Raw genomic sequence first — 25,314 nt, forward strand, 5'->3', positions numbered from 1 at the left:
AATATTACTAAACTACCTGTTAGTTGGAAAGGGATTTTAGCAAGGCCTCAGCATCAATATTTCTATGACTACACAATGTCTGACACGCATCTCTGTTTAATACAACATGAGGACAATCCATCATGAACAAAGGAACTTCATAAACACATTTTTAATTCCTCAGTTATGTTTGTTTTGTTTCCACATAGAACTAACTCAAGGTTTCCAATTATTTGTGTCAGCTGAGAAATGGGTGACCAAAGCAAAAGGGTGCATACTACAGAGAGTATAATATTAACATATAGTATTACATCAAATTGGAGATCAAATTTAGAAATCAAATTACAATTTCCTAAATTCAGAGGTCTCTTTAATCTGCCACTTGGTTGTACATTCCTCAATTATCTGATAAACATTATTTAAAGGAGACCCACCATTATGCCCCTTTATGCAATATGTAAGATGGACGTACTAAGAGTGCGTATGTGAAGTTTTGAAATACACTATAAATAATGTTTTATGACTTGTGGAAACTGCTTTTTTTAGGCTTAGATCAAAACTGCGCTTTAAAATCAAACAGTATTTTGCTTCAAAAGTGGGCAGAGCTAAAAATGTCTATGCATTATCATAACAGCAGATTCACTGTTTCTCATTCATTCATTCATTCATTCATTCATTTATTAATTTTCCTTCAGCTTAGTCCATTTATTCTTCCGGTAGAGCAGGGGTGTCAAATCCAAACTTGGTTAGGGCCGCACTGAGTGTTGTGAGTAAAGTCAGGGGCCGTACATACACATTTTGTTTTTACATTTATTTATTGGAGAAAATAAAAGTGTAATTGTATAACATCTCTATAACACTTCATAAACCACATTTAACAAAATAGTAAGGTTTTACATTTAATTTGTGTCACAGCAGGTTTTATCTCTATCACAACATGAAATAAGGTCTCTAACCATTATAAGCATACAACAGTACAGTAGGCAAGCATAGAACAGTAGTCTACTTTTAAAACAATTTCATTTTCAGAAAAACTGATGATAAAACAAAATGCCAACAACTGATATACCACATTGTAACAAGCAACAGGTGGTTTCTGATATTGTTTTATTAAACTTATTCTTTTAGCTTTAAAAAGGCAACCTAATCATGAAATGATTCATGCCAACTGTCGATGTCTACATTTCTGAACTTGTGGATTTCAGACCTAATATGGTGGTCTGTGAAGCGGTTTTTTGACATTGTGCTGGTCCCAGAAATATTTTGCCTTGTTTACATTTAGTATAACGTTATGCTAACGTCAAAATTAGTGAGTATGGTAGAGCGCAACAGCACCACCTGCGTCTCAATATTGTAATTGTCACAGGCCTAATATTGAAAGTGAGCACGGGCCACTTGAACTTCATTACCAAAACTTGTTGTCGGACCTGATTAAATGTTTTAATGGGCCGCATTTGGCCCGCGGGCCTTGTAATTGACACTCGTGCTCTAGGCAATCACGACTGAACTATGGGTTTAAATCTGACAGTTTTAACAAGGATTATGTTGATGTTAGTATCTGCCCTACTCCCTTAACTGATCATAAAGCCATATGCATATCTCTTAATATCTCAGATGGTTCTACATGTGACACGCACAAGCTATTGCTCAACTGTTTTGTACTGCAAAATAGGGTAGTTCAACATAAGATTAAGGATATGATTTCATTTTATTGGTCTAAAGCAAATGAAAATCATTTTGGGATCAACTAAAAGCTGCTTAAAACGGCTTAAATATATGAGATAGGGAAATATTTAAGAAAGTTTGGTGCTGAAACAGTCAAGGCTAGAAAAGCGGAGTTAATGAGTGTCTCTTATATAACAAAATTATCCTGCAGAGATTTTGACTCAAAACTAAGGAGGAAGAAGAAGAGCTATCCTACTCACAAATCAAACTTGATGAAATGTATCAGCAAAAACCTTAGGGTGCCTTTATCAGATCTCGCTCTAAGTGGTAAGAAGAAGGAGAACAAAACTCTTATTGCTTATTTAGTCTAGAGAAGTTTCATTCCACCAACAACAGTATAAGTAGTTGAATATTAATGGAGCTATCACTAAAGATCAGCCTAAAATATCAGAGTTTTGTTCAAAATTCTACAAAGAGTTGTACACAGTAGCTCTCAATTTAGCTCAACTGGGTCAGATACTTTTTTAACTCTCTTTTAATGAAGATGATAAGCAAAGTGGAGAGAGCACTGTGTCATGCCTATATCTCTTGAAGAAGTACAGCAAGCTATAAACCAACAAAAAAATAACAAATCGCCTGAGTGTGATCTTCCGAATTTTATAAATATTTAATCTATGAACAATCCCTTAAAAAAATGGTTTTGATGTTTTTTTTTTCCCCCTCAGCTATTAAAAGTCTATATTACAATAGTAATAGCTCAATTAGACTAACAGGTGGTACAGTATGTCTCTCCAATTCAATGTCTCTAGAGGCATCCCACAAGGGTGCTCCATTTCACCTTACCTCTTCCTATTGGTAGCCCAGCTTTTGTCTGTTCATTTTAAATCAAGTGAGATAAACAATATCAATATATTAGGTAGAGAGCTTACTATATCTTAACTGGCGGACGATGCCATTCTCTTTCTTAGTGATGAAAATCAAGTTTCTGTTGCAATAAATAATATAGAAACATTTTCCATTGCCTCTGGCTTAAAGCTGAATATCAATAAATGTGAAATCATGTCCATTAAGGACCTCATGAAATCTTGTATCCCAGTCAAAAATGAACTTGTTCACTTAGATATCACAATTACCAAGGACCAACAAAAAAGGACTTAATTGAACTTCAACCCTAAAGAACCAAAAAAAGATGAACCAGTGGCTGTTACTGGATCTCTCCCTCAGAGCAGAACCCTACTGTCCAAGGCAGAAGATTTATCACGGTTAATATATCCAACTCTATCTCTGTATGTGGACCAAAAACTTATTAGTTGATTAAACTTTATTGATTTCTTTAAACCCTAACTCTATTTGGAATGGGATACCCTGTCATATTCTGTCAAAAATGGGTGGGTTGAGCTTTTTCCTAACCTGTAATTGCAATATTAATAAAGTCCCGATAAAAATGTCATCCTTTCACCGTCAGGCCTTCCTTTAATGGTCTCTTTTTTTCAAGCATAACTTTTCACCCAACAAATATTTTGCATGGAACAACAAAGACAAAGTGTATAAACACAAATCTTTATTTATTGATTACTGGTTTAATAAAAACAACGATCTGCCCAGGGGCTAGTTACTCTTCCTGGCCTTGCAGACTGGGTTTCTGAGGGCCCCCTTTCCCTTAAACTCCAGGGTCTCTGGCCCAGTGAGCTGCCCCTGGAGCCAGCTACTTTGCCAGGGGCCTACCTCTCTCCATACGCTTGCAGTCTAGGCCCCAGAGGATCCCCTTGCCTTCCAGCTCAATGGTCTCTGACCCCAGCGAACTACCCAAGGGCGAGCCACTCTCTCTGGGATTGCATTCTCGGCTCTTGAGGGCCCCCTCCCTCTACCTAAAGGGTCCCTGACCCCAGCGAGCTGCCCAGGTGCAAGCCCCTCTCCATGGGCTTGCAGTCTGGGCTCCCAAAAGGCCCACTTGCCCTTCACCTTCTAGGGCTCTGACCCAAGCAAGCCGCCGAGGGGCTGGCCACTCTACCTGGGCTTGCAGTCTGGGCTCTTGAAGGCCCCCTTGCCCTTAACCTAAAGGGTCCTTGACCCCAGCGAGTTGCCCAGGTGCCAACCTTTCTCCCTGGGCTTGCAGTCTGGGCCCTAGATTGACCTCTTGCCCTCCACCTCCTGGGTCTCTGACCCCAGCGAACTACCCAGAGGCCAGCCACTGTCCCAGGGCTTACAGTCTGGGCTTCTGATGGCCCCCTTGCCCTCCTCCTCCTGGGTCTCTGACACCAGCAAGCTGCCCAGGGGCCAGCCTCTCTCCCAGGGCATGCAGTCTGGGCCCATGAGGGTTCTCTTGAACTCCTCCTCCACCAGTTCTGACCCCAGCTAGCTTCCCTGGGAGCCAGCTACTCTCCCTGGACTTGCATTGTGGGCCCAAGTGGTCCCCCTTGACATCCACCTCCAGGGGCTATGACCCCAACGAGTTGCTCAGAGGCCAGCCACTCTCCTCAGGCTTGCAGTCTGGGCCCCCAGAGGGCCCACTTGCCCTCCACCTCTAGGGTCTCTGACCGCAGCGAGTTGCCAAGGGGCTTGCTACTCTCCTTTGGCTTGCAGTCTGGATTCCCGAGGGCCCGCTTGCCCACCACCTAAAGGGTCTCTGACCCCAGCGAGCTGCCCAGGGGCTAGCCACTCTCCCAGGGCTTACAGTTTGAACTGCTGATGGCACCTTTGCCCTCCTCCTCCTGGGTCTCTGACCCCAGCGAACTGACCAGGGGCCAATCTCTCTCCCTGGGCTTGCAGTCTGGGTCCATGAGGCCCCTCTTGCACTCCTCCTCCATGGGTTCTGACCCCAGCTATCTTCCCTGAGGGCCAGCCACTCTCCCTGGGCTTGCAGTCTGGGCCCCTGTGGGCCCCCTTGCCCTCCACCTCCAGGGTCTCTGACCGCAGCGAGTTGCCAAGGGGCTAGCTACTTTCCCTTGGCTTGCAGTCTTAGTTCCTGAGGGCCCGCTTGCCCACCACCTAAAGGGTCCCTGACACCAGCGAGCTGCCTTGGGGGCCAGCCTCTCTCCCTGGAATTGCAGGTTGGGCTATAGAGTGACCTCTTGCCCTCCACCTCCTGGGTCTCTGACCCCAGCGAGCTGCCCAGAGGCCAGCCACTCTCCCAGGGCTTACAGTCTAGACTGCTGATGGCACCCACCTCTAGGCTATATGACCCCTGTGAGCTGCCCAGGGGCTTGCCACCTTACCTGGGCTTGCAGTCAGGGCCATAGAGGGCCCCCTTGCCATACAACTCCATGGTCACTGACCCCAGCGTGCTGCCCAGGGGCCAGCCACTCTCCCTGGACTTACTGTCTGGGCTCCTGAGGGCCCCCTTGCCCTTCACCTAAAGGGTCTCTGACCCCAGCGAGCTGCCCATGGGCCAACCTTTCTCCCATGGGTTGCATTCTGGGCCCCAGACTGACCTCTTGCCCTCCGCCTCCAGGGTCCCTCACCCCAGCGAGCTGCCCAACGTCCAGCCACTCTGCATGTGCTTGCAATCTGGGCCCCTGAGGGCCACCTTGCCCCCCACTGAAAGGGTCCCCGACCTCAGTGAGCTGCCAAGGGGGAAGCCTCTCTCCCTGGACTTGCAGTCTGGGCATGTGAGGGTCCTCTTGCCCTCCTCCTCCACAGGTACTGATCCCAATTAGCTGCCCCAGGGGCCAGCCACTCTCCATGTGGGGCCTAGCAAACTCAAAACACTCTTTTTTCTCTGTAGATTCGTTTTTGTTTTTTTTGTTTTTTGGTAAAATATTGCATGTCAAAATATAAATTTCAAGTAGAACCTTTATCTTCCTAATGTAAAATTAAATACAATAAGTTCACAGACTATGTACAATTAATTAGTCATATTTGTGATTAGATTTTAAGATTTGCATGTGCAGTATGGAGGGATTGTTCCATTATTCATGGGGCCCCTGGTTTTAAAAAGACGTGATAACATTACAATCTGTAACGGGGAGACTGACACGGAGGGATCCATTATGCAGTATTTATTAGTCACACTTTCACTCAAACAATCAACACGCACAGATGTGCGAACATACAACAATAACAGCAATAAAGGTCTTTGGGCTGGCGGCTGACAGACACAGACTGATTTACCAGGCATGGGTCAGAGGCAGGCGGCGTGATTCAGAGTCCGTGTAACAGGCTTGGGTCGAGGGCAGGCAGCGAGTATCAGAGACCGTGTAACAGGCTTAAGTCATGGGCAGGCAGAAGGCAACGCAGAGTCAAAAACGGGCTGGAGTAATACACAGGAGATCAGGCAGGATAGAACGCTCAGTAATGCTGGCCGGGGCTGAACAAGACTTCGCAAAGACTGAGTGTTTGAGTGCAGCTTATAAAGGGTACGTGGGTCATTAGCAGGATTCAGTTCAGGTGTGCTGGATCAGTGTAAGTGGATGATGTAATGCTTAGAAGTCCGGAGATGGTGGCCTCTGCTGGCCAGCGAGGGGAGTGACTGGGACCGAGTCGGTGCCAGAGCCCCCCCCCAACGAATGGCTCCTGAAGTGAGAAGAGTCTCGACACCGGGGTCTTCCACGGGGGCGAGGGGCCGGCATATCCGGATGCAAGTGGAACTTATCCAGCAGTGTTGAGTCAAGAATGTCCTCACGGTTGATCCATGATCTTTCCTCCGGGCCGTACCCCTCCCAGTCGATGAGGTACTGTAGTTGACCACCCCGGCGTCTGGATCTCAGGATCTGATAGGCTTCCTCTCCATCGATCATGAGAGGCGGGGGACCCTGTTCACCGGCTGCCACTTCCCTATCCACCTCGGCTGGACCAACAGCAGGCTTGAGCAAGGAGACATGGAAAGTGGGAGAAATACGGTATTGATTAGGGAGTGTCAGTCGGAAAGAAACAGGAGATATTTGCTTGTCTATCTGGAAAGGACCCACGTACCTGGGGCTGAGTTTTCTGCATGGCAGTCTTAGGCGGGGGTCTTGAGTGGAAAGCCACACCCACTGTCCTGGGGAATACGTGGGACCAGGACGACGGTGATGATCGGCTTGTTCCTTGAATCGTCGTACAGCGTGTGATAGGTGCGTGTGGGCTGCGTTCCAAACCTCTTCGCAACTTCTGAACCAAGTGTCGACTGCAGGGAGTTCAGTGGTCTCACCGGACCAGGGGAATAGAGGAGGTTGAAAGCCTAGTACGCATTAGAAGGGAGTCAAGCCTGTAGATGCCTTTCTCAGGGAGTTCTGTGCATATTCCGCCCACATGAGAAATTTAGCCAATTCAGTCTGATTGGAGTGACAGTAAGTTCGTAGAAATCGTCCGATCTCCTGATTCAGGCGTTCTGTCTGCCCGTTGGACTGGGGATGGTAGCCGGAAGTCAGACTAATGTTGACCTGGAGGTTTTTGAAGAAGGCGGACGATAGTCGGGAGGTAAACTGGGGGCCTCGGTCTTAGACGATGTCCTCCGGCAGGCCATAATAACGGAACACGTACTCACACAGCAGTTCTGCGATCTCCAGGGCTGTAGGCAGTTTGGCTATGGGAATGAGTCGACAGGCTTTCGAGAACCGATCCACAACAGTGAGGATGGTGGTGTTCCCTTGGGATTGAGGTAAGTCAGTGACAAAATCTATGGCTATATGAGACCAGGGACGACGTGGTACCTCTAAAGGTTGGAGTAGACCAGCTGGACGATTACGGGAATGTTTGGCCATTTGACAGAGGGTGCACTTATTAATGAAGTTAATGATGTCCTTGTTGGTAGACGGCCACCAGTAACGGGATTGGATTAGTTGCGCTGTTGCGGTGCTGCCTGGGTGACCGGAGCTGGGATGGTTATGAACTTCAGCTATGAGCTTCTCACGGAGCAGCGGGGGAACAAAGATCTTGTTTTCGGGACATGCCTGCGGAGTGGGGTTTTGTTCAGAGGCTTGTATAATCTCATTCTCGATGTGCCATTGAATGGGAGCTATGATTAGGGGATCCTTCAGTATGGGTTCATCCTCCTCAGCCAGGGTCTCCTCATCTGAGAGGCGAGAGAAAGCGTCTGCCTTAACATTCTTTGAGCCGGGAATGTACGTGACTTGGAAGTCGAAGCGGGTAAAGAATAGTGCCCATCTTGCCTGTCTAGGGTTTAGTCGCTTACAGGATCGAATGTACCCAAGGTTTTTGTGATCTGTAATGATGGTGAACGGATGTTTAGCGCCCTCAAGCCAATGTCTCCACTCCTCTAAAGCGGCTTTCATGGCAAGGAGTTTGCGGTTACCCACGTCATAATTCCTTTCAGCGGAGTTGAGTTTGCGGGAGTAGAAAGCACAGGGATGGAGTTTGTTCGTGGTCAGGGATCTCTGGGACAGAATGGCTCCAATGCCAGTGTTCGATGCGTCAATTTCAACCACAAAAGGTTGCTCGGGATCAGGATGACACAGAATGGGTGCACTAGAGAAACGGGTTTTGAGCTGGTTGAATGCTCTGGTTGCATCTGGGTTCCACTTTAAGCAGGCGTTATTTGCCTTGACCATGGCTGTAAGGGGGGCAGCTACTGAGCTAAAGTTCCTAATGAACCGTCGATAGAAGTTGGCAAAACCCAGGAATCGTTGTAGCTGTCGAATGGTCTCCGGTTGTGGCCATTGCGTGACGGAGTCGACCTTCTGCTGGTCCATAGCCACACCCTCCGGGACTGATGATGTAACCCAGGAACGATATGCAGGTCTAATGGAACTCACACTTGGAAATTTTGGCGTACAACTGGTTGTGTATGAGGCGTTTTAGCACCGCTCTGACGTGCTGGATGTGCTCGGGTAAGGTATTGGAGTAGATCAAGATGTCATCGATGTACACTATTACCCACTGGTTGAGCATATCTCTGAATATCTCATTTACAAAAGCCTGGAACACGGAAGGACTGTTAGCTAGGCCGGAGGGCATAACGAGCTACTCATAGTGGCCGTTAATGGTAGAGAACCCGGTTTTCCACTCGTCTCCCTGTCGGATACAGATGAGGTTGTAAGCACTGCGGAGGTCCAATTTGGTGAAATACTGAGCTGAGCTGAGCTGTTCAAGGGCTGCTGGAACTAGTGGTAAGGGGTAACGATACTTGACAGTGATTTCGTTCAATCCTCTGTAATCGATGCAGGGACGTAAACTGCCATCCTTCTTTTTAACGAAAAAGCCGGCTGAAGCAGGTGATGTGGATGGTCTGATGAAGCCCTTTTCTAGTTCCTCAGATATATAAGTGTTCATGGCTTCAGTCTCAGGTTGAGAGAGAGGGAAGATTCGGCCACGAGGGGGCGTGGTACCTGGCAGTAGATCTATGGCACAGTCATTCGCACGATGAGGAGGGAGCTTAGTAGCTTTCTGCTTATTAAAAGCTTCGGTTAAGTCATGATAAGCTTCAGGGATTTGACAGAGTTCAGGGTCTTCAGTACTGGCGATCGTGTTGATCTGGACTGGGGAAACAGAATGCAGACACTGGGTAAAGCAATGATCGCTCCATTTAGTAATCTCACCAGTTTTCCAGGAAACGTGAGGGTCATGAAGATGTAGCCATGGTAACCTGAGGATAACAGTGTGTCGAGGAGAGTCTATCGCAAGGAGGGAAATTTCTTCTACGTGGAGAGAGCCTGTTTGAAAAGATATTGGCAGAGTTTGGAATTTTTTGTGTCCTTCCCCCAGGGGGCACCCGTCTATAGCAGTGATGGCTAGGGAGGAATCACAGGAGGTTAGAGGAATGGAGTGAGTTGTAGCAAACGTGTAGTCGATAAAGTTGCCAGCGGCTCCTGAATCGACCATGGCCAAAAGTCAGAATCTCAATTTCCTCATATTTTAAACTGACATGTACACTCATGATGTCATTAGTGGTCGTGAACACTGTGGTAGCACTCACCGGAAGGGTCGTAGGTGGAGGCTTGTTGGGACATAAGACCTTCGTATGACCTGGAAGACCGCAATAGAGGCATAAGTGATCTGTCCTCCTTCGCTCACGTTCTTCGGGATTTCGGTTCAGTGGGAGGTTCAGGAGATGCAGGACTGGAAGCGATAGAGCAAAATGGGTTACGAGTGCGGAGGAGAATGTCTAACCTGATGGATAGTTCGATCAGCTGGTCCAGTGTCTTTCCCTCATCACGACATGCCATCTCTTTTTGCAATTCCGGTCTCAGAGCCTTTCTGTAGAGTGTAGCAAGCGGATCATTAGCCCAGCCTGTTTGCGCTGCCAGGGTGCGGAAATGCACCGCGAATTCAGCTGCGGAGCGATCTCCCTGTTGAACACACAATAGCTCCTTATCAGCATTACGACCACCCTCGGGATGATCGAACACAGTGCAAAAACGTTTGAGAAAGTCATTAAATGAGGGAAATATCGGGGTGCTGTCTGGCCAAACTGCAGTAGCCCAGTCTAATGCTTTTCCTGTGAGCAGTGAACATACAAAAGCAATCTTTCCATTCTCGTCCTTAAACAGATGAGGCTGTTGGGCGATAAACAGTTTGCACTGCAGTAGGAAGCCTTTACATTTAGCTGGGTTACCTGAAAACTTGTCGGGGAATGCCAATCGAACTCCGAAGACAGTCGGGGGCTGTGTCACAACGGGTTGACTCAGAGAGTAGTTGGCGGTGAATTGCGCTGTGGGAGCAGCTTGCAGGTTTTGCAGTGATTTCACAAGTTCGTCTGTCAACTGGGTTAAATGCGATAATTGTTGTTGATGAGTGGTCAGTACCTGAGCTTGAGCTGTGACTTCGTGAGACAAAACCTGTATGGCTGCGGGATCCATGTTGGGCGAAGTCTTCTGTAACTGGGAGACTGACACGGAGGGATCCATTATGCAGTATTTATTAATCACACTTTCACTCAAACAATCAACACGCACAGATGTGCGAACATACAACAATAACAGCAATAAAGGTCTTAGAGATCAGGCAGGATAGACCGCTCAGTAATGCTGGCCGGGGCTGAACAAGACTTCGCAAAGACTGAGTGTTTGAGTGTGGCTTATAAAGGGTACGTGGGTCATTAGCGGGATTCAGTTCAGGTGTGCTGGATCAGTGTAAGTGGATGATGTAATGCTTAGAAGTCTGGAGATGGTGGCCTCTGCTGGCCAGCGAGGGGAGTGACTGGGACCGAGTCGGTGACACAATCTTAATGGTTATAGACAGATTTTACAAAATTTATATTAGAGCTATATGATTGATATAGGCTTCTTGGCATTGGTTGGGGCCCCCTAGTTCCCCAGGGCCCTAAACGGCTGCTTACCTTGCTTATTGGTCAATTCTGCCCTTGAGTTTGAGGTTTGACGTAATTTGGCTACGGGAACTGCCTTTCATTTTACCATAAATTCAACAAGGTGCTGGAAAAAAAGATTTAATTTTGGTTCATATTTTGGCATAGAGTCACAAAATTGCAAAAAAAAAAAAAAAAACAAAACAAAACAAAAAAAACATCAACATTTGCTTAGAAGGGTGCAAGTAATACCATTTAACCACACACTTTTGTCTTTCTTTTCTTTCCAAGATAGGAAGTTAAAGAGTGTTTAGCAAATAATTTTAACAGTATTACTAAAGCTACCTTAAATGACAAATCATCACCTTAGATATATAAGGTTCTATCTGACATTTTTGTCAAAATTGAGTTATTGACATATTCTTATCAAATGACAGCTTATTTACAATATGGGATGTGTTTTATAAGTTGTTTACATTTTAAGACTTTTTATTTGAAAACTAAATGTTACACACATACTGTTTGCTATGGAATTCTAAAACTTTGAAGCTCAATATCTCAAAATCATTCAGAACGCAGATAGAACCTTATAATTCCAAGGGGACGAAATATCAATACATTTAAACAAAATAAGCATTATTAATAAGGATTATTTGTAACAAGTTTGTAAATTTAATTGTAATTGTACAATAGATATTATTTCCATATGCAAAATGCTTTTTCTATCAGCATCTCATTTAAGTCACAAGACGACAGATGCACACATTCCTCTTCTTTACAGTCGTCCATCTCTAAAGAAACTCTTTTGTGTCCAGTCAACGCCTTCAGTTTGCCATGACGACCCTCTTTTTACAGGCCTGTGGTGGTAAATACTAGACTTACTGTGAGAGAAAAGGCCAGACAGAGAGAAAAACATCTGATAATTCAAGACTAGCAATCAAATCTTCAGTTTTTGTTTTGAAGCTCTCAGTGAACTGACTTGAAAATATGGTAGATTCCCTCTCGCGAGATCATGAACTGCTCAGGCTCTTAGAAAAAGCCGTGGAAGAACTGAAAGGACTTTTACAACCAGAGGAAGAAAGAGAAGCAGCAGAACATAAGAGACTCTCTAATGGCTGTAGAGACTCAGCTGGACTTCATACAACGCTCTTCCAGGTCCTCAAAACATTCGGCGAGCTTCAATGCAAGAGAGTGTGTGAGCTGAGAGAGATTCTGTGCTCTACAGCAAACACACTCACTGAGCAGAGGATGTGCTTGAATTTGGCACACACACTTCCAGATGCAGAGCCGCCAACAACAGCTGATGTGGGTGAGTGCTGAGAGATCCTTCTTTACAACCTCTCTAATTCCCTTTCACAAACTAGTTTCAAAGCATTCATGAAAAATAAAAATTAAATAAAAAATGCACTAAAAAATATTTTGATTTATTTATTTAATATTTAATTATTAACACACACACACACACACACATACATATATATATACATATATATATATATATATATATATATATATATATATATATATATATATATATATATATATATAAATATATATATATATATATATATATATATATATATATATATATATATATATATATATATATATATATATATATATATATATATATATATATATATATATATATATATATATATATATATATGGACCGTGATTGTAAATGATTTTTTCTTTGATAAGGTCTAGTTTTGGCTTTGGTACTGACTAATCTAATGTTATACACATTGTGTAACATCCTATAATTTTTTTAAAATGTTTTTTGTCATAAATATATTAATCAGTTTTCAGCACTGACTATAATTTATAAAAAAATAAATGAATTCTTGACCAAATTACTTACTCAGTATCTACAGCGGAATAAACCGCTTATTACTTCTAGCTGCAACCCAGCACTGGGAAACACCCACACACTTTCGTTGCACACACTGATTTACTATGTGCAATTTTTTTATTTATTTTTTAATTCATACAGTGCAAGCCATTGGACTGTGCTCCTGAAGAAACTCCTGAAGAAACTGATCAAATTAACACATTATAATAATTTGTTATGAGAAAAACTGTTTAAAGCTGTCCAAATTAGGTTAGCAATGCACATTACTAATCAAAAAATGTTTTTGTGTTGTTTGTTGACATATGTTTATAGTTGAAAATGTATAAAAATGTCTTAATGGAGCATAATCATTTTTGGCAAGAAAAAACATTAATCTTGACCCATGCAATATATGCATGGCTATAGTCAAAAATATACTGATGCAAAATAAGACTGGCCTTGTAGTCTAGGGTCACATTTGCTATCTTGAAAAAAAAAGACATTTAAAACATATTCAAGTGAAAATGTATTTTAAATGGTAAGATTTTAGTTATTATTGTAACGTATTTTATCATATAACCACATGATGGCGCTAAATCTAAACATTCTTTTCTGCTTGGTCTAAAGTGCATGTCATACACCCACCGGCCACGTTGTTATTTTACTAGTACCGGGTTGGATCCCCTTTTGCCTTCTGAACTGCATTAATCCTTTGTGGCATAGATTCAAAGAGTTACTGTAAATATTCCTCAGAGATTTTGCTCCATATTGACATGATAGCATCACACAGTTGCTGCAGATTTGTTGGCTGCACAGACATGATGCGAATATCCCATTCCACCACATCACAAAAGTGCTCTATTGGACTGAGATCTGGTGACTGAAGGACATTTGAGTACAGTGAACTCATTGTCATGTTCAAGTAAGTCATGTTTATCTCAGTTTGAGATGATTTGCACTTCATGACATGGTGCTCTGCCACTCACTTCTCTTTTTCGGACCCTTCTCTGTAAACCCTAGAGATGGTTGTGTGTGAAAATCCCAGTAGATCAGCAGTTTTTGAAATACTTAGACCAGCCCATCTGGCACCAACAACCATGCCACATTCATAGTTACTTAAATCCCTTTTCTTCCCCATTCTGATGCTCGGTTTGAACTACAGCAGATTATCCTGACCATGTCTACATGCCTAAATGCATTGATTTGCTGCCATGTGATTAGCTGACTAGAAATTTGCAATAACAAGCAGTTGGACAAGTGTACCTAATAAAGTGGCCAGTGAATGTATATTATTATTCTTTTTTTTGATCGAAAATATTTGGTCTTCTAAAAAGTATCTGAAAGACTTAAACTAAACTTTTTATTTCCAAGCAAATGTATTACAAAGAAATTAAGAAGGAATTATTATTTCATAGGAAGGGTCTATATGTATATGTATGTGTATGTGTGTATTATTATATATTTTTTAAATGAAGTGATCCATAGTAGAACATAGATGAGATTAGAACATAGATGTTTAAATAGTGGCAAAAATTAAAGATCTGAATTGACTGTTTATTTTAACTTGTAACATTACAATTACATTGTAATTTAACTATTGTTTTTAATGACAAGAGCTCTTGCAATGAACCAATGTTACGCTGATCAGCACTTTACTGTATATCTCTTCTAGAAGTGATTAAAAACGCATGATTGAAACTTTTAATCTTTGCAAAACAGCAACCAATTAAGGACAAAATAAAATTAAACGGATAAAATATTGGGGCATAAAATATTGTTTTGGTCCTTGAAAACATGATCCTCTTACATTTTCCTTATGCTTCTGTAGTCCACTTAATGAAAAGTAAAGGAAAAAATAAACCATTCAATAGTTTTTTGTTTTATCATGTCCATATTTACTGTGCATATTCTATATTTTCAGATGCTTCCTATGGATCACACTTCTTCCAAGACCACATGACAGATGTGATTCTTCATGTTCTGGAAGACGTCCACGCCATCATAAATCAGTTCAGTGTGATGAGCAGGAGGCTCGACGCTGGGATTGCTTTTCTTTCCGAAGTCAGTGAAGAGACAGATGATCCAACCACTTCTGGACCTCTGAAAACTGCGAAAAATATGAAAACAGAATCCAGTAGCACAACTAAACCGCTGGAGCAGTTTCATGAGGAACACAGCCTTGCAAACATTCAGTCTATAAGGCTCACAGATGATCCTACAGATCCAGTCAAGGGCTGTACTGTGGTTAAGGATGACAGAAATAGGAGGGATGAGATCTCACATACAAGAACAGAGTCAGCGGATGAAAATATTGTGGAGAGTCTGAATGTGAATGATGAAGTGGATGAAGAAAAAGAAGGAGAGGAGAGAGAGAAAAGTAAAGGAGAGGAGGGTGAAAAGCTAAAGCAGACATTGGTCACTGTTGGGTAAGTCTACACATACAGTATTAGCCTTCCTGCTGTCTCTCAAATATTGTATAGTGATGTTTAACAGAGCAAGGAATTTTTTTCAAAGTATGACCTGTTATATTGCTCTTCTTCTGTAGTTTGAATAAAATAAAATAAAATAAGTGCTGCACGGTGGCGCTTCACAGCAAGAAGGTCGCTGGTTCGAGCCTCGGCTGGGTCAGTTGGTGTATCTGTGTGGAGTTTGCATGTTCTCCCCGTGTTCGTGAGGGTTTCCGCCGGTAGCTCCGGTTTCCCCCACAAGTCCAAAGACATGCGCTATAGGTGAATTGGGTGGGCTGAGTTGTCCATATGTGTGTGAATGAGTGTGTATTGGTGTTACCTAGTTATGGGTTGCGGCTGGAAGGGGATCCGCTAAGTAAAATGTATACTGGATGGTTTGGCAGTTCATTCCGCTGTGGCGACTTCAGATTGATAAAGGGACTAAGTCGAAAAGAAAATGATAGAATGAATGAAAATAAAACAAAAGTGTTGTGGTCTTTATATGAATACCCACCAGACTCGCTAGAGGGCACTCAAGCTATATGAATGCTTTAAAATCCATTCACTTGGACTACACCTTTTTTTTACCTTTTAAAAACAAAACTCAAATCCAACTTAATCTTTTACAAACGAACTGAGAAATGTCAGATATACAATTAATCAAAAATAACGCCATAACATTAAACAAAATGAAAAAAAAAATGTATAAACCATTTAGGGGTGTAAACAAAAACAATGGTCTTTATGTGTTTCCTGTTTTACTTTAATTTCTATAGCTTCTGACAATTCAGAAAGAGCCACAAATTAATAAATATTGTTATGATAGCTGTTAACATCAAGTTATGATTGAATTGCCTCTTGTTAGTTATGAAATAGTTTGATAACATGTTTTTTAGTTTGAAAATATGTACAAACCTAGTACAATAATATACATCTCACAACAATTATGAACAAATAAAGCAAAATAAAAATGAGAGAAATTAAATTAGTAATACAATCAAAGTATAACCCGATGCCTGGGGTAAAATAAACAGGTGAGCTAATAATAATAAAAAAAGAAAACATTTATTTATTAATTCATTCAGGGCCGGAGTGGGACTCCATTTCAGCACTGGAGTTTCAAGCCTTAGACCGGCTCACCTCAGTTCACAACTGACTAAATTAACGTCATTTCCAATTCAGTTTCTATTGACACTATATATATGTGGAGTACTGCAAGGTTCTATTCTTGGACCGATTCTGTTTTCCTTATATTTGTTTCCGTAAGGGTATATTTGTAGAAAGTACGGGATTTTGGTTCATTTTTAAACAGATGATGCCACACTATATTTCCAATTTAGTCTATTCAGTTCACTTATAGTGCACTTATAGTGCATGCCTTTGGACTGTCAAGGAAACCCATGCCAACACAGGGAGAACATGCAAACTCCGCACATAAATGCCAACTGACAGAGACGGGGCTCAAACCAGCAACCTTCTTTCAGTGAGGCAACAGTGCTAACCACTGAGCCATCGAGCCAATCTTTTTTTTGAAAAAAACAACAACATTTTATAAGCATGTACTGTCATCATGGAGAAGACAAAAGAAGTTAGTAAATAAGTTTTATTTGTTTATTTTATTATTATTGGTTATTGAACTATTATGTTCAGAAATGTGTTTAAAAAATCTTATCTCCGTTAAACAGCATTTAATAAAAATTAATGAATAACAATTTCACAGTAGGGCTAATCATTTTGCCTTCAATTGCATATAATCAACAAATATGAGGCAAAATAAGAGGGAATTATCAAATTTTCAAATTTGGCTTCACGTCATCCAAACCATGATACAATATATATATATATATATATATATATATATATATATATATATATATATATATATATATATGTATATATATATATTGTGTTCGGTGTTATTGAGACAAAACCGCAAACAAAGTAGAACTGCATATTAAATACACAAAGTAAATGCATTATGCACAAAGTAGAACTTCGCATTTGAATTATAATGTGATTCTAAATTTTTTAGAATAACTGAATCTAACTTAATCTCCCATCTCCCTCTTTTTTCCATGCTTGCTTAACAAGAACTTGGGTGACAGACTGATTATCTGTCAGTCAGTAAATCATTTAATCAGTCATTAAATTGCTTAATTAGTCAGTCAATCATTAAATTAATCAATGATAACTTAAATTTAAAAATAGATTTTGCATTCAGTGTAGTGGCACACCTTTCGTGCAAATCCTTATGTACCACCTTTTGCAGCTTTTATTCCAACAACCAGTATTTGCAAAAACGCAAGACCGAATCTTCTTTTTACTGAAGAAATGCAAACAAAAATACAAAGTTACAATGCTTCCAACATCCATAACTGCAATCTGACTTAAACGTATGAACTAATGACCTCATGACATATTGCTGTCGGAAGCCAAAATACCAAAGTAAATGTTTTTAAATTGTATCAATTATTAAATTATGCATTTTAGATAATACAATCACAATGAATTCTTATTATATTTAAATATCAATTTTTATCATGTTTTAACCTTTTTAACTAAATTACTATCACAAATGAATTATGCATAACTGGCTTTTACATTCAATATAGTTTTAAACATAAATCATAATAAACAATAAAATTAATGACGAATTTAATAAATAAATGGACATTTAAAATACTTTTACGTAGATAAGTCAATAAATCACACTGTTTTTGCCCCATATCAGGTTTTAAAAATGAATTGAAAGTGTAGTTAGTTTTTTTGTTAGTTAGTTAGCACAATTTTAAAAAGAGTTTTAGGTATATGAACAAAAATACAATCACAACAAACAGACAAACAAAAAACAAACAGATATTACCCTCATTTAAGCATATTTGTTTCTCTAAATAAATGAAACATTAAGAAAATCCCTTTGCATAATAGTAGTTTGCAGATTTTTAAATTCTATATTGCAGTCACCTTGACCTTTGAAGAGCCCCTATTATGCATTAAAAAGGTTATATTTTGGTTTCGGGGTCTGCAACAACAGGCTGATATGCATGCAACACTTTCATTGTCTTATAATATGCATTTATTTGATCTGATTTGTTCAGCGATTCATTTGTTCTCAAACTTACCTTAGCTCGATGCTAATCTGTGCTGATTGGTCTAATGACTCCAATGACATTGTTGAAGTAGTCAGACTGCAGGGTGTATATGTGAGCCCAAAGCAGGAGTGCTTTAAATCAATGCAGATTAACAGCAGCATATTACTCCATTCTTCACCATAAGTAAAAACAGTGACACATTTTCAGTATTAATCCACACAGTGGCAAAAGCTGAACTATTTTCAAAATTGACCGCTGCATATGTGTAGTAAAAGCTGATGGTGGTCGTAGCAGCGACAAACAGCAGTGGATTGCAAACTCACAAACACATTTAAATCCGTAAAGTAATCAGCATGCTTCGCGATTTCAACGCGGCTTTAGATGCAATATGAGAATATTAAGAGTTAATCAGATACAGTACAAGCCATGTGGAGTGATTACAAGTCACAAAACACAATTAAATACATATTTTTCAAGCTAGAGAAAAACAAGGAGGCAACCATTTTAATCGCACTTACACTTGCGAACTGGAGGAAGAAAACTGATCCATGAACTGTGTAATGATAAAGTTCCTGTTAAGGTCTGACAAAGTGCCATACATCAATAGTTTTTTCTGATACTTGCTTTTACAAACGGCCGACAAATGCCCCGTTACAGGGTAGAATATTGGACTAATCACCAGAACGTTCACTAATCTTCAGTCATGATCAGTCCCACCAGCCTGATCTTACGAGGAAACGTAAGTATTTTAAGTTTTGTCAGTTTAGTGGCTAATTTCTATGAGTTTAGTCGTACAAAAATGTACGATTTTAAAAAGGAGGCATGGCACCCAACCCCACCCCTAACCCCAACCGTCATTGGGTAATAAGCAAATCGTACTTAATTGTACAAATTCGATCGTACGAACAGTGGCGTAGCGCAAAATGCGGAGGCCCCCCTGCAGGGATCACTGACGGGGCCCCCTGATGAAAGGAAGGTGGGGGAGGGGGGGGGGGGTAAGAGACAACACGGGGTAGCTATCACAAATTGAGGAGCGGGGAAGGGAGGCGGGGTTGAGCGACAACGTGGGAAAGCCTTCACAAACTGAGGAGTGATCACAAACCGAAAGCGGCGAGAGCATCAAAGCAGCCAGAAGTCAATGAGAACCGGCAACGTGAAACATCGAGGAGCGTGAGCGTGAACGTGTGAGCGTCGAGGAGAGTTGAAATCAAGTTAACTTTATAGTATGAGCTATGTCGCGGTTCGGCGGCAAGCAATCAGAATGAGAGGTGTTCAGAGAACACAGACCTGTGAACTTTGGTTCTGACCACAGTTGTTCCCAAGAGTTTGATTATTGCGATTGCCGAATTTATAATTATTGGCCTGTCCGCTACACCACTGCGTACGAATTCATACGAATTAGCCGCTAAAGCAAAAAGTTGCGAATTGCTGAGTTACGAATTAATATGAACAGGCAAAAGATCCAGACAAACGATGAATCATTTAAACAACTCTGAGTCGAATCTTTTATTTTAAAGTATCAATAGTTTTAAACATGGCGCATTTTCAGATTTAACCCTGAGCTGGATGTTTTCATTCACTTAGTGCTGTGTTACACTCTACATGGAAGCTCATTTTCAAAAATCCATAATAGGGGCTGTTTAAACAGTGGTTGAGCATAATTGTTTTCTGTTATTTTAAGCAATATTCGGGGTTTACTGAAATTAAACAAGAAGTATACTGCTGATTTGATTCATGTGTCTAATACAGGATTTCATACTTGTTTTTAAATAAGCTATTAATTTATTTTTGCATACAACTAATAAAGAACTAATCCTATTATTACCTTAAACAACTGTGTTTGGAAATTTTTCAGACTTGCAGACAGAGGCGGATCCTCCAAGTCTCCTAAACTCTGCTATATGATGGCCTCGGCAGACGTAGTGAGTGTCATGAGCTGTGAGGTGGTGGACGGTCTCAGTTCTCTGATGGTGTCTGGATCAGAAGAGCTGCTTAGTGCCGTCCTCCGCATACAAACCTACAGCCATGTTAAATGTCCCTTCCCACTTACCGTAGCAGTGCCATTCCAGGCCAATTACCGTGGGAACTACAGAGAGATCATAGTGAAAGTGGTGGATCCAGGACAAAGAGTCAGCTATGTCACACCTTTATCCACTGAAGGGTTCTTTGAAGGACAGCGGGTCTGTAATAAAGCTCTTTTAATTTTCCATAATACACTTATTTTGCTTTTATGTGTGTTATGAAATGTTTAAAGGATTAAACTACAACTCTACTATTATTTTCCCACCCTCAACTTGTGTCACACATGCATAAGCAATCTACAGTAGGCTCATTGGAAATATGTGCCAAGGGATAGATTTTTGATATTTTGAGACAAGAAGTTCTGTTTTTGCCAGATTAATCTGCAGGAGATGGTCTTTTATCCATGTTGAGATGTCCTCCAGACAGCTGCCAATGGATCACCTGGCTGAAAAGAAATATAGCTATATTTTTAAATATGTCATTGTCATAACAGTAATAAGAGAAACCTTATTATTGGATGATATGTTGTAGCAATGTGGTGCACATTGAGAATAGAAGGGCACCAATAACTAATTCCTGATGTACCCCTCTGACCAGCTAATGTGCTTTGTATATCACTGCCAATTCCAATTGAGGAGAGGAGAACCTGATGATTCGCTGTATTCAAAGCAGCAGAGAAATCCAGTAAAAGCAGAACTGATGATTTAGAACCTGCTTTGGCAATCAAAAGGGTCTTAGTGACTGATGAGAGTAATGAGCTTCATTTGGCTATGAAAGGAAGGAGCGAGACTTTGGAGGAGGGAAGAGGGTGAATGTGCACCAACGATGAGGAGAAGAAATTGTTAAATCGTTATTTTTGCTTTACTTCTATGTGAGGACAAAAGTATTTTTGTATCTTGATCTTATTCAGATTGACCTACTGAAGTCATAATTGTCTGTTTTGAAGATGTTTTTTGAAATTGTTCTGGACTTTGAATGATTTGAGTCTGCTGCTGTCTGTGAATAAACAGGAAGCTCTCAGGGCCTACTCACACTATGCTATCCGAACAATGCCCAGGCCCGTTTCCAGGATCGTTTGAGAAGTGCGAGTGCGCTGAATCGGGCTGAGGCATGGTTCACTTGGCCGGCCCTGGCCTGGTTGGAAGAGCGCAGTTCACTCGGGCTTTGGCGCGGTACACTTGTAGTGCGAGTGTAAAACGTGCCAAAGCCCGAAACTGAAAGCGAGACGTGACTTTAAGGGACTGTTTCATATGGATTTATTAATCATTCTTACTGTTCAGTGAACGCAAACTGCCGTAGTTTATTCAAGACGCAGACACCTCACTGCACGACAGCTCCGCACCTTTAGCAGACCTCCTCATTCCTGCAGCACGAGGACTTTATGATTACTTTATTATTATGAGAGTGCTTACTAAACAGCGCAACATCGATAAGCGCGCGATTGTAGTGTAAGTGTGGGCCGTCAGGGGAGACGGGAGAGGGGACAAGCGTTAAGTGTGGGCCATCAGGGGAGACGGGAGAGGGGACAAGCGTGCTTTGGCCCGGTTCAAGGCAACTGTACATAGTGTGAGTACGGCCTCAGAGTTTATACAAAATATCTTAATTTCAATTCTGGTCTGAGACTTAAACTGACATTTTAAAATAGCAAATCCCAGGTTAACACCAATAACTGGGGGTATAGAAAGTGGTCTTAATTATTTTGTTATATATTATTATTATTTTTGTTTTTTGCAAAATTTTTTGTTTTTTTTTGTGAATTGCTACTGCCACCTGAAACAACATGAGGATGACAAAATCTTTACTTTTGAGTGAGAACTATGTCCTTAAAAAGATTACTTTATATGTGTATTTTTTTTTGTATTTGGATTGATTTTAAGGTAGTGGTTCATTCTACTGTGGTGACCCCAGATTAATAAATAGACTAAGCCAAAAAGAAAATTATTGAATAAATGTTGGTGTGTATTTCCTGTCTTTTTTTTTTTTTCTTCTCAGGGTTCATTTGCGGTAGTGCGGGTGTATACTCTCGGCGTGTTTGCAGTTCTATCCCGTTTGAGGACAGAGAGTTTCACAGTGTCTAAGGCAGGACTGTCTCTCAAACTGAGTGTGGACTCCAGGATATGCCTTGACTACTTGCCTGGATCCTTCATCACTCCAGTTGTTGCTCAAGTCATGGTACATTTACAATTTCTTTTCAATCAGGCTGAATAAACCAGTACTACTCACCTTATGTTTAATGTAAGTTAACTCCTGTAAATGCATCAGAACTCCAATTTATAAATATAGCTGCAGGCAGCAATTTTCAGGATTCAAGCATTTTAAGACCATTATGAAGTTACAAGCAAAAAGATTCAAAAATCTTACACCAGACTAGTAGGCTTATGAAAAAAACATGGTTGTCAAAAACTCCAACTTTGGTTTTAAAACAGTTTGGTTTAAATGTAAGGGTGTCCAGATCCGATCACTTGATCGCAAATCGGGCCCGATCACACTGTTTAAGACTTGATCGGAATCGGATGTTTTATATATATATATATATATATATATATATATATATATATATATATATATATATATATATATATATATATATATATATAAACACACACAAACACACACACATATATATATATATATATATATATATATATATATATATATATATATATATATATATATATATATATATGTATATATATATATATATATGTATATATATATGTATATATATATATATATATATATATATATATATATATATATATATGTATATACTGTATATACATACATACATACATACATACATACACACACACACACACATATATATATATATATATATATATATATATATATATATATATATACACACACACACATATATATATATACATACACATATATACACACATATATATATATACATATATACACACATATATACACACACACACACATATATATATATATGTTCTCAATATTTTTAACACATCTATAGTTATGTGGTGGCACAGAAATAGACCTCTTTCTTGACTTCACACAGAAACAACAACGTGTGAGGCATGATATCTCTCTGTTGCAGAGATGCTATTGGTTAAATGACAGCAAAGTAGGACACGAACTTGAAGCGAAAAGCACAAGTATGTGGTAAAGTCTAGATAGGAGACAGCTTACACACACCAATTTAGCATCATTTTTGTGACACTGTATTTTTACAGTTGTTTCACAAGTTGTCACTGGTTTGAGCTCCAGCTGGGCCAGTTGGCATTTCTGTGTGGAGTTTGCATGTTCTCCCAGTGTTGGTGTGGGTTTTTGGTGCTCCAGTTTCCCCCCACAGTCCAAAGACATGCGCTATTCACCTTATTCTTCATGTACAAGTGGGCACAGCCACTTGAATCTTTTTGGCTCGAGACTTCACTTTCATTTATTTTTAGACGTTAAAAACATCTTCTTATTATATTATTCTACTTTGTCTGTGTAGTCATGGACACACTTGTTTGTAGAGTGAGTAGTTTGACTGTTATTTGCAGTTTATTATTCCTAGTCATTTCTCCCATTGGTAACTGAATCTGAAGTTTTAAAACAATCGCGAAAACGGGCACACTTCTACATTAAAGAATAAGGTCAATAGGTGAACTGAATAAGCCAAATTGGCCGTAGTGTATGCGTGTGAATGCAAGAGTGTATGGGTGTTTCCCAGTACTGGATTGCAGCTGGAAGGTCATCCACTGCGTGAAACATGTGCCGGATAAGTTGGTGGTTCATTCCACTGTGGCGATCCCTGATTAATAAAGGGACTAAACCAAAAAGAAAATGAATGAATGAATCAATGAACTATCCATTTGCAATAACAAGACGCATATGTCAGCTGTTTCACAAAGCTACAGTACTTTATGAAGACAATACTGTAAGACATATGTTATGTTTAGAAATGGCCTTGTCAGCTCTTACATAAACAAAATGTAGATAAAAAAATAAAATAAAATGATATTTGTTTTGTGCAGCAGAGTGAGATTTCTGTCTGCTTGCAGCACATCTCTAAAAATATTTGTTTAATTTAAATGTTGGCTCTGAAAAGAATTGCAGGCTCTGTTGCATTACAATGAAGCTGCTTATAAAGCCACCTTTCCTCCACCTCCAACATAAACACAATTACATATGATTGCCTAGTTAATAAATGGTTGTGAAGCAAGGTCCATTAAGGGTTATATCTGCCTCAAATTGATTTCAGGGAACAGAAAAACAAAAATAAATACTGTTGATTAATAGAACACTGAACACATGAAAATGTTTAAAGTTTGGAGAATTAAAGTGTCTTATTTCATCTACACAGCTGTTTCCACACTTAACAAACTAAAGTGTTCATTCATTTTCTTGTCCGCTTTGTCCCTTTATTAATCCGGGGTCACCAATAAACCGCCAACTTATCCAGCACGTTTTTATCCAGCGGATGCCATTCCAGCCGCAACCCATCTCTGGGAAACACACACACACACTCATACACTATGGACAATATGGCCTACCCAATTCACCTGTACCGCATGTCTTTGGACTGTGGGGGGAAACCAGAGCACCCGGAGGAAACCCATGCGAACGCAGGGAGAACATGCAAACTCTACACAGAAACGCCAACTGAGCCAAGGCTCGAACCAGCGACCTTTTTGCTGTGAGGCGACAGCACTACCTACAGTGCCACTGCATCACAAACTAAAGTGTTGTTTGTAAAAAAGAAACCATCACAGTGACCATTTTTGTTTCTTGGAGTGGTCAATAAACCAAATATAGAATAATTCTAAACAACTCTGCTCTGACTGATCGTTCATAAGCTCAATATATATATATATATATATATATATATATATATATATATATATATATATATATATATATATATATATATATATATATATATATATATATATATATATACATACATATATATATATATACATACATATATATATATACATACATATATATATATATATATACATACATACATATATATATACATATATATATATATATATATATATACATATACATATATATATACATATATATATATATATATATATATATACATATATATATACA

At 40.2% G+C, this 25,314-nt stretch overlaps 1 protein-coding gene across 3 annotated transcripts in view; it reads left to right on the plus strand.

The window, feature by feature from the left end:
* The first annotated feature begins 11,692 nt into the window (after positions 1–11,692).
* dthd1 (death domain containing 1) overlaps positions 11,693–25,314 on the plus strand; it is a 92,005-nt gene continuing 78,383 nt past the window's right edge. For all 3 annotated transcript variants that reach the window (XM_073907320.1, XM_068222721.2, XM_073907319.1), the window contains exons 1-4: positions 11,693–12,134; positions 14,581–15,085; positions 20,054–20,378; positions 22,213–22,392. In XM_073907320.1, the coding sequence (XP_073763421.1) occupies positions 11,813–12,134; positions 14,581–15,085; positions 20,054–20,378; positions 22,213–22,392 (1,332 nt within the window). In that variant the 5' untranslated portion in view covers positions 11,693–11,812. The remainder of the gene's footprint in view (positions 12,135–14,580; positions 15,086–20,053; positions 20,379–22,212; positions 22,393–25,314) is intronic.

This window comes from Danio rerio, chromosome 7 (genome assembly GCF_049306965.1).
Source record: "Danio rerio strain Tuebingen ecotype United States chromosome 7, GRCz12tu, whole genome shotgun sequence".
NCBI classification, from domain to species: domain Eukaryota; kingdom Metazoa; phylum Chordata; class Actinopteri; order Cypriniformes; family Danionidae; genus Danio; species Danio rerio.